Source organism: Tricharina praecox, assembly GCF_024521635.1.
Source record: "Tricharina praecox strain CBS 144465 chromosome Unknown BZA05scaffold_3, whole genome shotgun sequence".
Classification (NCBI taxonomy): Eukaryota; Fungi; Ascomycota; class Pezizomycetes; order Pezizales; family Pyronemataceae; genus Tricharina; species Tricharina praecox.
Window position 1 is genome coordinate 789,350 of NW_026250405.1, and position 12,952 is coordinate 802,301.

Here is a 12,952-nt window from a genome sequence, read left to right on the forward strand (position 1 = left end):
AGCCCAACCACAACCCAACCCGCCCATCCGACATCCCATTATGCCTCCTATCCGTCGCTCCGCCCCTCCCCTCCCTCGCAGTCACGCCAGCGGCCAGCAGACCTCCATCCATCGAATCAGCTCCGCCTCCGGCGTCCGATCACCTCACCCACCCGTCACTTCATCACATCACACCGCATCACACCGCATCTCGCACGCGCATCTCATGCACGTCTCCATCAATCCCAAACATCATTCCGCATCCGCATAGCAACACCCCCCCTCCGAATCCGCCCCCCCTCCATCCGCCTCCGCCTCACAGCACAGCACAAGGAGCACAAGGGAATTTCATCAATCATCTGTTTCCATTCGATTCGTAGAGTAGTTCATAGCCCATATCATATCCCATCGCATCCCATCCCATCCCATCCCATCTGTCGTTCGAAGTCGTGATATCCCGTCCTTCCCACCCAACCCGTCCACATAAAAGACCGTCATGAACAAACAAAAGAGAGTTTCGCCCTTCGCGCCGCACAACCCCGCCCAACCTCCCAACCTCCCTAGACCACCAGACATCATCGTCTTCAAAGGAATGTAAAAGCTTCAGCGAGCGAGAAAAAGCTGAAAGCTACAAAGTAAAAAGAAATAGAAGAAATAAAAAATAGAAAGGTAAAAAGATGCCATGATATCGCATGACAAGACAAGAGAACAAACATGTTCCGTCATGACGCTCATTGGATTCCTCGTGAGGAAACGATACGAAGGAGCAAACCAACGGCAACGGGCAGAATCAAAAGCAAAAGACATCGCAAGAGTGAGTCCCCAGCCTAAGAAAAAGTTGAAGAGGAAAAATAAAAAGAAGAGTAAGAGAAGAAGAAAGAGAAAGAAAACACACACAAAAGGCCTCCCAATGCAAAATGAAGAATGCGAACTTGACTTGCATATCCAAACCAAACCAAACCATCAAACTTCGGACGGCCAGCCCAGCCCAGCCATTAGACACCGCGAGGCCCCATGATAATCGAAAGAAAAGAAAAGAAAAAGAAAAAGAACAGCGCTCGAAAAGCTGACAAGCAAAACCATCGGATCAGACCCATACCGGCCTTTCCTCTGCGTCTGCCACTGTGTCGTCGACGATGGTCTCGACGATTGCGGCGCCTGCCACCACCTCTTCGAGTGCTCTCCTCTCCCGTTGCACCACGTTGCCTTCCACCAACATCATGCCCTGACTCTCCTCGAGCATGCCCTTGGCGACCTCCATCCACCTCTCGCTAACAACGCTGACGACGCCGAGCTCCTCCTCCATCACCACAGCCGCAACGACACTCTCGATAGCTCTGACGGCAGTTTCGATGCGTCTCGACGTGAACAGGCACTGTCGGCGCCAGTCCTCACCGAGGCCGTCGATCCAGCGTCCGCGCTTCTTGACCCATCCGCCCTGCTCGATGCCTCTCCTGGGCGACGGCGTCGAGTACCCGGCGATCCACTCTCCAAACGCGGCAGAGAGCAAGCGATGCTCGTTCTGTTGGAGCGATTCCAGCTTCTTGATCGCTTCCGAAAACGCCTGGATCTTCTCCTCGGGACTGCGCATCGTCTCCCGTCGCTTGCCAGTGATGCCCGCGGCGGGCGTTTCAACAACCGCAACGAGCCCGGCAATATCTAGCAACCGTTGTCGCCGCGCCAGCTGCTCTCGCGATTTGGAGTGCTCGCGTGCCAGCGTGTCGAAGCGCCGCTTGAGCTTTGCAGTAGCTGAAGCCGTAAGCTGCGCATATGTAGAGTGCGAATTAGCATAGAGACAGGAGTGTTGTAGTAGTTGCGTCTGCTGATGGATGGTTGCTGGGTCGAGTGGAGGTGGGGGCATAGACCGACGCGAGGTAGGCGGAGGTGGGGGCGCGGCAAAGTTCTGTTGTAGTGTAGAGAAGGGAGGCCGGCGGGACTTGGAGACGTTGCTGGCTGTCGATGCTGAAGTCCCTGGTCGGACTGGTGGCTGCACCGCAGTCGAGGGTGTCGATTGGTTCCGTCTATGGGTCCTTGCTGGCGCTGCAGCAGGAGCAGGAGCAGGAGCAGGAGCTGCAGCTCTTCTGGGACCCGTCGAAGTGGCCGAAGTAGTGTCTGCATACATTGACAGCGGTCGACGTGAAGTAGTAGTTCCTGTGGCAGCTGCAGTGGCGGTTCCACTCCTCTCCCTCAAACTCCTAGGTGCAGCAGCGATCCTCGAGCTGGCAGCAGTCGAAGCCGTCGTCTTCCTTTCCGTCGCAGAGGAAGAAGCATTGGTGCTAGTACTGACAGTCCTCGACCTCAAATTCCGCTTCGGCAGGACAGCAGACTCCTCCTTCTTCTCCTCCCCTCGCGCAGAAATACTCGTGCGCTTCGTGCTACTCCTCAAGCTCATCGACCTCTTCGGCACAACCGTCTTCCCCTCATCGCCCTTGTCCTTATCGCTCTTCTCCTTCTCCTTCAAATCCCTCGTTCCAGCCGTCCGTCTAACAAACGTCCTCTCCTTTGTCCCCGCTGCTGCTGCTGCTGCTGTTGCTGCCACTGTCGCCGCTGCCGTCGCCGCTCGCGTAGTTCTTGCCGGCGGTGGCGGCATACGCGCGCTATCGGCAGAGCCATTATCGGAGGGGGTTCCCTCGCGACTGGTTCGAGATCTCGACGAGGTGTATTGCTGGGGCGAGGGCAGTCGCGACGAAGTCGACGAGGACGACTGCTGTTGTTCCGGCGGATCCGTGGGTGTAGTCCTTGACGGTGTAGGTAGCGAGCTCCTCACGATCTGTCGCGCCGGGGCTGATGACGACGGCGAGGGCGTGGAGGGTGAAGGCGTTGGTAGCTGCGCCATCTTCTTTGTTGTTGTTGTTGTGGGTGAAGATGGGTGGGTGCGTTGCGATGATGATGGTGTCGTTGTCGTCGCCGGTTAGAGGTTGCTAGGTTGCAAGAGAGCGACAAGATGACGGGACGCAGAAGGCAGAAACGAATGACAACAACCACAACATAGACTGGACTGGGTCTCTCTCAATTCGAAAACCCTGTGTGTGGAGGTTATCAGAGCTGCTATTCGTGTCCAGTTTGCTGTTCCTGTAATCGGTTAGTTAGTTCGCGAAAAAGTGGCCGCCCGTGTACGAATGTGTGTTGAACACAGGGTGGTGAGCGAAAGAAAGAGAAGAGAGAGAGAGCAGAACCGAGAATGGGAACGAAGAGGGGAAGGGGTACAATCAATTCAATAGCTGCTCATCCCATTTTGCCGAGCGATGACACGGCTTGGCCGGTCATCACACAGCACTCGTCAGCCCGGGGGCCAATGACAGGGTGCTAACCGCCCACTGATCTGACGGAACCTCGAGGATTAAGGAGTGGAAATGGACGTTAATTGCTCAAACCGCGGGATGGGCGGCCAAACAATTGCGCCTAATACACAACGGAACCCGGTAGACAGAGTACGCGGTATCTAACAGGTGGATAACGACAGGTTAATCCCCTCAGCCCGGGGAAGGATTTCCAATCTCGCCTCGCCTTATGCTTACGGCCACTCGCGCTCACATTCCTTCGGGAAGGTCTCTCCTGAATCTGGCGTCACCACGTTTCAACCATACTATACCTACATAAGTAGGCAATGGTAGTAGAGATACTCGTAGTTACTTTGTTACATACAAGAGTGAACGGGATTCCTGCTGGACAAGCAAATCCCACCATAAACGCCAAATTGCCAGGAGAAAAAGAAAGACAGAGCAAACGAAACGAGCGCATATGATTTTCACATGATCTAACCGCCGTCCATTAGCTCCTACGGCTCGATAGGGGAAGGAAGGGCACGAAAGCTTACCGCGCAATCTCCCTCGATGACTGCAGTGCCGCCCTCCATATCACCGCCAGCCCTCAACCTCTCGACAAACTGTTCAAGCATATCCCTCTGCCGCCGGATGTCAACTATTAGCCATCCGTTCTCCCAGACGCGATGCGAAGTAACTCAGTACAGCAAGCTCCTCTTATTCGAGCACCGTAGGTAGGGTATCCAAAGGACAAAAGCAACAAAACACAGACGGTCCCGAGTCAGAGATTGGAAAAGACACGGCCACAATTACATCAAGAATCGTCCGTATATAAAGCCCACAACGTGAAGAAAGCAACAGATCTCCTTACCGTAAGAATAGTATTTGTGAGTCCAGTCACGTTGTTGTCTCGGTTCCGATCGATGATTTTCTGGCTGCGATTCAGCAATCTTCTTGAAACCGGTTCGCTGTAGTTCCGCTCGGTTTCTCCGTCATCAGCCCTTCCCCCCGACCGAGCCTTCTCGCCGAATTCTTGCTGCAACTTGGAATCCGGAGAGAAGAGCTTGACTGTATGATCGATTCCCGAGACTGCGAGGAGCGGCTCGTATGGATGTCCGACAGCCACATTTGTCGTCTCGTCATCGCCGCGGAGAAGCTGGACCAGCTTGGTCGTCTTCTTGTCCCAAATGAACAGGTTTCCACAATCTGAGCCGGAAACAACGTACTCGTCGTTGAGCCCATAGAAGTTGACGTCCTTGACGGTTTTGATGTTACCTGAAGACGAGGCCGATCAGTAGAATTACATCCCATGATGACTAAGGGGGCCTACAATGTCCACGGTAGACCTTTGTGTGTTCCCAAACAGGAGCGTGGACTTCCACAGGTCCCCGACTAGGGCGTCCAAATCCATTCCAGGCATCCGTACCGCTGTCTTCGTCTTCATCGTCATCGTCATCATCCTCATCATCCTCATCATTATCACCGTCATCACTGGACTCCTTGTCATCGTCTTCGTCAGGAATATCCACATCCATATCGATATCGCCGTCATCTTCCGGGCCTTCTCCCAAAAGAGCACTGGTCTCACCAGAACCTCTCACTCGTCTACGATTTCTTTCCGGAGTCTGTTCGCCAAAGGCATCCGCTACGTAATCATAATCCATTCCGTAAGTCTCTCTCACAAGCAAGGCCCTCGCGACCCTCTCGCCCCAAAACTTCCGTCCTGCGGCTCCGGGCATGATCGACTCTGCGGAATCGGCCAAGAGGATGGCCTTGAATGCTCTAACCATCGCGACCTCGGACTCAAAGAGCTCCTCGCTGGTTATAACATCTCGAACTGCATCCAAGCTCGCTTGGTGTTCAAGACTCTGCAGGAAGCGCTCAAGATTCTCCTGCGTGGATGGCGGCGATCGCTCCGGAACCCACTCGTCTCCCTGCAGTTCCGCTTCCTCTTCATAATACTCATTTGCCTGTTCTCTAACACCAGCTGCTCCGGAGTTCAGGAACGCAACCACCGCTTTCAGGAACAGATATCTGAAGGACGCGACGGGCGCCAGGGGTGTCACGAAGGCTCCAGCACCCAGTCCAATCCCCTCTACGAAACCGCCGTTGGCCCGTGCCACACATCCCGCACCGATCACGAAGGCTCTGACTTTCCTCCTTTTCTCGGCTAGATTTGCTAGCCGGGGGCGTTCGATCTGCAGATATGTTGGATCACCTTCAAAATGGAGGGAATTGCAGTCCGCCTGATCCATGGCTTCGATGGAGTCATTGATCCGCTGTAGCAGCGCATGCGTTAGTGCCAGAGCTGCGTCGTAAGACCTCCGTCGCTCCGCCGCGAGATTCCCGACATCCCCTAGAAGGTTGGATGAGGCGAAGCCGAATATCTCCTCCTTTAGTTCAGTCACCAAAGCACAGATCTTCCGGGTGCTCTGTCCAGGCACGGATTCATCGGGAGAATCAGACGGGGAGCGGCTACGGCGTCTCTTGCGAGCGCGAGCGTTCCCATCCCGTTCCCTTTTGGCCCTGCCACTGCTCCTGCGCGCCTCGGGTTCCCACGGTTCACGGCCAAGGCCTTCCTCGTTAGGCAGCGGAGATCGTTTGATATCGAAGAGATAAACCCCATCCCCAGACCACGAACCGAGCAGCTCGTTCGGGTTCGCATCCGAGATCTTACACGACGTGATATGCGAGTGATACATTATCTTACCCCTCTTCCGCGCGGCGAAGCGACGCACACACTTTGTGGCGCCTGCGAGACTCTCCTCGTCGGGTTCGGTGATCGGAACGCGGCTATACAATTTTCCTGCCTCGGCCATACGGTCCCGTCCCAGCATGCGCCGGTCATGGAGGAAACAGTATTGGTGCGAACCTCCAACGGCAAGGTAGTGCGGCTGCGAGGTCGAGCACGAGATGGTATTCAGATCGATTCCGTGGCGCCGATAGGATATCAACGGCGGATTCGCCTCATCTTCATCTTCGTCACGCATGTTCTGCAAGGGGGCGCGCGGCGCTGGCCTAGAAGGATCGGCATGGGGCCGGGTGTAGAACTGCGACGGCTGCCGGAGGTCAAATTGCCTCACTGTTCCATCTTCAGAGCAGGTCATGAACAGATGTGGCGAGGACTCCGTCACGATCCGCTTGGCCCTGTCCGAGTGGCTAGTGTACACTCTCATCGGCTTATCGTGGATCTTCCCTGGGGTAGGACTCGGCTGTGAATACCCGCGATTGTACCCGCGACGAGACCTCCCCGTCGAGCTTAGGGAATCGACCACCGGCCCCGCCGTCTCCGCCAATGTCGTGTAGGTGGTAGGCGCGTACTCGATGTCGAAGATGCGGATCTGCGAGTCGCCCGCGGCAGTGATGATAGTGCGATCGGACGAATGCGGCATAAACTTGACCGAAAAGATGTTCTGGCGGTGGCCCGTCTCGATCTGCGTGTTGAGCGAGAAGCCGGCGTTCGCACTGTAGATGTTGACCCGAGTATCGTCACTGCCGCTCGCGAGAAGCGATCCGTCCCGAGACCATCTGAAACTCATGTTTGTCAAAATTTCCCCCCTGCCATGATGGGAAAGATGGGCTCCCGCTTACTGCAGCGCGTTGACACATCCGTCGTGTCCTCTTAGCTCTGCAATGATATCCAAGTCCCTGACCCATCGCCTGTCGCCATAGAGCTTGTTGATGGCCCCGACACCATGGTTGCCCTGGAGCTCCCGGTAGAGCAGCTCCTCGTTGAGATTGAGTGTTCTAGTCATGATTGGAGCACTCCCGTAGTTGGATGATCATGCGAGGTTTGTTGCTGTCGGGGTTTGGTCGCGGAAGTTCGTTTTCGTGCTCACTTGAGGCGGGATGTGGAGATGTCGATTGTGTGGGGTGAGGCGAAGATTACTACAGTTGCAATTATGACGACAAGAAGCTCAGCTGATCCATGCAACAAGTATAGGTAAAAGTAAGTACCGATTAGATACTCCGACTACCAGATACGATAGGTTCCTAACTCTACCATAGAAACAGCTTGCTCTACTCTCCACCACACTAGCAAATGAGTCCCCGACAGTCAATCGCGAATGATCACGTGTAGGGAACATGGGTGTACAATACAATGTATAGAAAGCCAAATAAGGTCCGCCCTCCAACCACACCGCACCAAACGAACCTGCTTTTCCGTCTCTCTACACGAAAACCCAGACCTTCCCAGGAAACAGGACAGGACAAAGAGTTCTTCGCGCTACTTCTGCCAAATGGCTGACTTGGACCAAACTCTTCCGGTCCATGTTGGTTGATCCCGCACGCATCGGGATGTTGCCTCCGCCGAGGGCATACATCTCGGATTGTCACTCGACGTCCCGCTTCACTCAAGCTCAAGACATGTATAGAAAATCCCGAAAGCTCGAGTAACGGACGCTAGGTAGGTGCTTGAATTGCATTGGAGTGCTACATCATAACATGTCGTATCGACTGGGTACATTTCGCTGCACGCCATCGGGACAGTTTCCGTAGTCGGCGGCAACTCATTGCTGCCTATTCGTATGTAAAAAACTAGCATATCGACGTCTCATTGGTTGATGTTGATGTAGGCACCTAGTGGATGTTGTTTTATAGGGAGAAAGGTCAGCTGATGGACGTCAAAAAGCAGTCTGATACGCTGATAAGGTACCGCAGCGAGATACACGGATTTACACATGAAACGCAGGCTAATGAGAAAGTAGGTAGACTCGTTGGCGAGATATGATCACATGTAGGCCGAGACCGTCTACTAGGCAGCCGTCCCTCATAGAAACCGCAGCCCTGGAAGTCATTGGGGTTCTGTCTATACATATCAATCAAGTGGATAGCATGTGGAATCGTTACATGTAACATGTGACGTATCGTGGAAAGGGCTATGAACTGGTATTATGATGTATTGATTAGATCTACCTATCTTACGTCGAATAGCGGTACCACTGCTCGACAATGCCGGTATATGTATTTAACTAAAAATCCCACTTCTCGTTTTATTTCCCTTCCTTTGGTCGATCTAGGTGACCTGCTATACCGGCGATGCGGAGCATACCCAGCAGGTGCATGCATGTGGAAACCACACAATTTGATAGTATGTAGGGTTGTCGAGAACCAAAACCGCCTGCCTTAGATATTTACCAATACCATTACCACCCCCTCTCCCTGACCAGAGCCTCAACACACCTCCCCACGCCCTCCAATTCCCCCAGCAAGCTGACATGCCCGCGATCCACCGCCACCTTGCGGACACACCTGTATCCCTCTGGCAACATAGCCGCTCTGGCAAGACATACTCCGTCGCCCGCACCGAATGCAAGTTCCTCGTATACATCGGGCCTTTTGATCCCCTCCCTTCCATCGACCTTCGCCGCTCTCACTGTCGGTGTAGTCTTCGAGTACAATACCGCCATGGGCGGGTAGTGTTCCTCCAGCTCTGGTCGGAACTGTAGCCCCTTACGGAATGCTTTTGCGTCGGCGAGAGTGCGCTCGAGATACGGTATTGCCTGGGATTTGGGGATGGTGGGGATATCGGCAGAAGGTGTGGAGGAGGAGGGGAAATTGAGTTGTGGCTCGACACCGGCCGTAGTTTCTTTTTCCTTTTTGGCGGCGATGTCGGAGAGGGGGTTTAGTGTGTGAAGGACTGCGGAGGCGTTGGTGAGTCTGCTGGTCGGTGGAACTGGTGGCGGCACGGGGAGGTCAGAGACGCAGGGGGAAAGACCGTATTCGCGCCAGGTGTTGATGTCGAAGAAGTCCACCGGCAGGGGCTTGCCAGTGTGTTTGTCGATAAAGCAGTGTCCGCTTTCGGGCAAAAATGTGTATGAGGAGCGGAGAGTGAAGTTTACCTGGTGGTGGTCAGCTAATTGATCAAATTACGACTTGCGGACGAGCACGCACCTGTGCTGTAAACACCTTGGAATTGAACAGTACTGAGTCACCATTCTTCAGTGGCCCCAGAATATTGATGCACGTTTGTGGAGTGCCTGCAAAGAGCACCCCCGAGAACAACTCAGGCCGCTGGTTGATGGCATTCCGCACGATTAGTCCACCGAGCGAATGCGCTATCACCAGCGCGCCTCTTCCTTTCCGTCGGACCATTGGATCCTCGCCGTCGATTGGCTGATTACACGGCAGCGTCTCCAAGAACTCAATCAATTTCCTCGCTATGATCTTCGGCGACAGCCTCCAATCATAGCCCCAATCATGAACTCGCCGATCATGCGCATAGGTGTTCTGTCTCAGCCGTCGAAACAACCGGCGACTGATATCCACAGCCGAAATACTCTTCAGCATTCCATCGGGCCGGATCTTTTCCTCAGCACGTTCCTCATCCTCAGGGTTTAATCCCACCTCGAGGTCAACCTTCCGTAGGTTGAATCCCACCTTGAGGGGAATCCAGACACGTCTACCCAGAACCGCATCCCGGAGGACGGAACCGCGGTATCCTCCAAGGATCACCACATCTCCCCGGACGGTATCTAATGCTTCAAGATCCGACGCCCGAAGTGGCAACGGCGGGGTCTGCGGTTCAGGGGTATCCGTGAACGGGTTCAGACTCGCCAGATGCTGATGAAGATGTGTGACTGGTGATATTTTCGGCAGCCCCGCCAGAAGATTATCCTTCATAGCTTTAAACCGAGCATTGGTTTGGTGTTGAATATGCAGAAACTTTGTGTCATCGCCGAGCGAAGATGTAGTCGATTCGGCGGTCATTTCACGAGCGAGCGCGAGTCGAGGCAACTCGGATACCGAGGATGATCGCCGGATCATCTGTGGTGGTGGTTGCGATGCCCTCAGTGCATTGGTGTCCTCTCGGGCAACCGGTTTGCCGAAGAATACGGAACTTCTATGAGAGGAAAACACGCCAGGTGATCTAACAGTCTGCTGCATAGTCTTTGCCCTCCGCCGCCGGTACTTTTCGGTCATGGACTCCACCGTCGTCGAGTATGAAGACGACGAGGACGAGCCTCCGGACGCAAAAGACGGGAAGGTGACCCCCCGCGGCAATGAAAACGACGGCAGCGAGAACGTAAGTGATGAAGAAGCTTTGTGATGCGCCGTCGGCTTTTTATGCTGATCATAGCTAGACCATTTCAGCGACTGCGGCTGCGACCGACGAAGCGGACTTGTATCCACAGGCGAACGTTGTATTGCCCTCACCCCTCCCTCCGGTTCATCCTCTTCTGAAGATGGCAAAACAGAACGCGGCGTGGTATGGCTCAGCGCATCGTCGTAAAGCGCAGTTGAGTGCACACGCGACAGAATTGGCGCTATGAGCGTCTCCGCATCCACTTCGCGAAGCCCCTTCTGCTGACGGATACTGGCAGCATCATGCGCCGGTAACTCCTCAAATTCGTCCGATGAAGATATCGGCGGTGGCGGCTGTGTATCACTAATTTTAGGCGGAGGAGGGCGGAATATCGGTTGGTATGTCGGGTCGTCTCCAACGTCCAACATCGACCTCGGCGGTCTCGGCGGAGAGTTCAGTACGACGGTCATGTTTGCATTATTGGTTGATCGGAATCGGTAGTGCGAGGCGAAGCAAAGAGTCGTCAAAAGGCACGCGGAGGTTGCAGTGGCTGTAGGGCGGGGGGTTGTGATATCACAGCTGTGTGTATGTACACGGACAACTCAGGGAGGGAGGGAGAGGGAGGCATACAAGATGCTGTCAGCTTTCATACACCCTCCCTCTCATTTCCTGGCTCGCGGAGGAATCATGTCGTTCGTTCGTTGGCTCGGAAGTGGGAAACGTCCGGGGGGAGGGGGCGAGCGATAGATGGATGGCCTGGCCGCCGACCTCTCGTGGCAGTTTTTTGGATCAACACGAATACGGTAAACTTCTTTTGGTTAGGATGACGTTATCGACGCATTCTGCGCGTGTGTGGCTTGGGGGCCATTCCAGAACCATTGGACGAAACGTCGAAGCTTTTGCAGCCGATCACCCGCTGATCTCTACCGCTGCAGCGCCTGAAACGAGAACACACTTCTTTGCAAAAGCGAATCGCGAAGAGATCAATACCAACCAAAACACCGCTGTTTTAGGTAACGCACGGCTAACACAAACTGCTCACCCTATCTCACTCGTAATTCTCCGGCGATGTCATTTTTAGCAATGGAAAAACGTGGGACGGACCGTCGGAAGTAAGGTCTTTCAACTAGGTTCATAGCTCGGAGCCGGGTCCGTAGTACATACCCACATACATAGCGGTTTTCTCCTCTTTCACATGGCAGAGGCGGAAGGGCCTCCGCACTGTAGGCCCCGGTTCGGAATGAACGGATCGCCGAAATGCCGCTCCGACTTGATGATATCGATGTCGTCTTACAACACTTGAGACACACATGCAGAGGCAGGTAAGCACTGTTGTGATGTGACCGTCGGCGACCGCGCCGGACATCGGCTAGACAGCCTCAGAGTTCGGAGATTGATTTTGCCCGAACCCCGTCTTGCCTGTCTTCACATGGAGAGTGGGGCCGGTGAACATCGGAATTGCCTTTCCCCGTATTACAGTCCTCGTATCATAGTCCCCGTATTCGTACCAAACACTGTAGCTTCTTCACATAGCAGCTATGCATGTATTTTGATGTTAGTATGGCTAAGCCACAACGCCAAATCATGGTCTTCGACGATACGTTTAGACTGCCTCCCACAAAACGCAAGCTAGAAAAACTTCCATAGACGCCAATTACTTACCCTTCCCGCAAACAAAGCGAACATGATGCAAAAGAACGAAACACCTTCAGCTCATCCCATCACCGCATTGTCGGCGGCCTCGCCTCCTTGTTCCACATAACCCTCGTCCTCAACCATTCCACGGCTTCCACGACACCCGTCCTGCACCTGTCAGTCCACGCACCACCACACGTAAGGGCACACGCGTGAACACTCACCCCTCCAAAGCCGACACCGGCAGCACCCGACTATCCCTCGCGCCCAGTTGCACAACAACCGGATTGATAACCTCCTTCAGCTCGGCAATCTCCAGGCTCTCATCGCGATCCTGTTTGTTTGCCAGCACCAGAACCGGAACCCCCTCAGTCTCCTCACTCTCTATGACCTCTCGTAGCGTGGCAACAACCTCGCTCTCTATCCGAGGCACGTCGGTGGAGTCGATGACGAAGACGATCGCGTGCGCTGAGGAGTAATAGCTCTTCCATAGCTTCCGAAGCGTCGATTGACCGCCGATATCCCAAAGCTTTAGGTACACTGTGGGGTTCTGTAGGGGGATGATGGAGACGTTTTGGCCGACGGTCGGGATTGTAGAACCGATTTTGGGAGGTGCCGGGCCCGAGGGGAGGTAGATGGATTTGATCTTTTCGAGGAGGGTCTGCGGGAGAGCATGTTAGCTAGCTTCGCGGGGGAGAGGACGAGCGATCGGGGAGGCGTACGGTTTTGCCTGCATTGTCGAGGCCGAGAAGTCTGAGATGGCCGTTTCGTCAGCTACCGGACGGAGAAACTGTCGGAAGAGATCGAACACACAACACGGAGTACTCCTCTTTACTTGTCGCATAGAGGTAGAAGCCCTTTGCAAGGGTATACATCACTGACTAGATTCTCAAGGCGAATAGGTTTCTATCGTAGTGTTGTGGGCGATTCTGCAGAACGACCGAATGACGTTAACGATTTGGACTGTGCTTTTGCGCTGTAGATAACACGCTTCGGTCTCACTTATCCAAGTGCACGTGTTTAGAGCTGCTTGATGCTGAGGTCTGCG

General features: G+C 54.3%; 4 protein-coding genes across 4 annotated transcripts; all 4 read right to left on the reverse strand.

Moving 5' to 3' along the window:
- Nucleotides 1-1,031: 1,031 nt before the first annotated feature.
- Nucleotides 1,032-2,987, reverse strand: BZA05DRAFT_163773 (uncharacterized protein). The gene has a single exon (XM_051479115.1). It carries the CDS (start codon nt 2,813-2,815, stop codon nt 1,067-1,069), a length of 1,749 nt encoding a protein of 582 aa, XP_051342962.1. The 5' UTR covers nt 2,816-2,987; the 3' UTR covers nt 1,032-1,066.
- Nucleotides 2,988-3,587: 600 nt separating this feature from the next.
- Nucleotides 3,588-7,227, reverse strand: BZA05DRAFT_386939 (WD domain-containing protein). Its single transcript, XM_051482524.1, has 5 exons — nt 6,834-7,227; nt 4,573-6,770; nt 4,114-4,517; nt 3,797-3,883; nt 3,588-3,736 (listed from the first exon to the last, which is right to left on the reverse strand). The coding sequence occupies exons 1-5, from the start codon at nt 6,995-6,997 to the stop codon at nt 3,728-3,730; spliced, it is 2,862 nt and encodes a 953-aa protein (XP_051342963.1). The 5' UTR covers nt 6,998-7,227; the 3' UTR covers nt 3,588-3,727.
- An 894-nt stretch (nt 7,228-8,121) lies between these two features.
- Nucleotides 8,122-11,111, reverse strand: BZA05DRAFT_348118 (uncharacterized protein). The gene is made up of 2 exons (XM_051481226.1): nt 9,138-11,111; nt 8,122-9,085 (listed from the first exon to the last, which is right to left on the reverse strand). The coding sequence occupies exons 1-2, from the start codon at nt 10,737-10,739 to the stop codon at nt 8,390-8,392; spliced, it is 2,298 nt and encodes a 765-aa protein (XP_051342964.1). The 5' UTR covers nt 10,740-11,111; the 3' UTR covers nt 8,122-8,389.
- An 879-nt stretch (nt 11,112-11,990) lies between these two features.
- BZA05DRAFT_423995 (ADP-ribosylation factor family-domain-containing protein) lies at nt 11,991-12,779 on the reverse strand (the record flags this gene model as incomplete). Its single annotated transcript, XM_051485892.1, has 4 exons — nt 11,991-12,072; nt 12,129-12,565; nt 12,627-12,657; nt 12,718-12,779. 4 exons carry the CDS (start codon nt 12,777-12,779, stop codon nt 11,991-11,993), a joined length of 612 nt encoding a protein of 203 aa, XP_051342965.1.
- Nucleotides 12,780-12,952: the final 173 nt, after the last annotated feature.

Bases quoted from the DNA above. Each gene is read 5' to 3' on its own strand.
- BZA05DRAFT_348118 (XM_051481226.1), bottom strand. From the start codon at position 10,739: ATGACCGTCGTACTGAACTCTCCGCCGAGACCGCCGAGGTCGATGTTG. The intron at 9,086-9,137 runs GTGCGTGCTCGT...GACCACCACCAG, and splicing joins CCAAGGTGTTTACAGCACAG to GTAAACTTCACTCTCCGCTC.
- BZA05DRAFT_386939 (XM_051482524.1), bottom strand. From the start codon at position 6,997: ATGACTAGAACACTCAATCTCAACGAGGAGCTGCTCTACCGGGAGCTC. The intron at 4,518-4,572 runs GTAGGCCCCCTT...CCTCGTCTTCAG, and splicing joins AAAGGTCTACCGTGGACATT to GTAACATCAAAACCGTCAAG. The intron at 3,884-4,113 runs GTAAGGAGATCT...ATCCGGCGGCAG, and splicing joins TCACAAATACTATTCTTACG to AGGGATATGCTTGAACAGTT.
- BZA05DRAFT_163773 (XM_051479115.1), bottom strand. From the start codon at position 2,815: ATGGCGCAGCTACCAACGCCTTCACCCTCCACGCCCTCGCCGTCGTCA.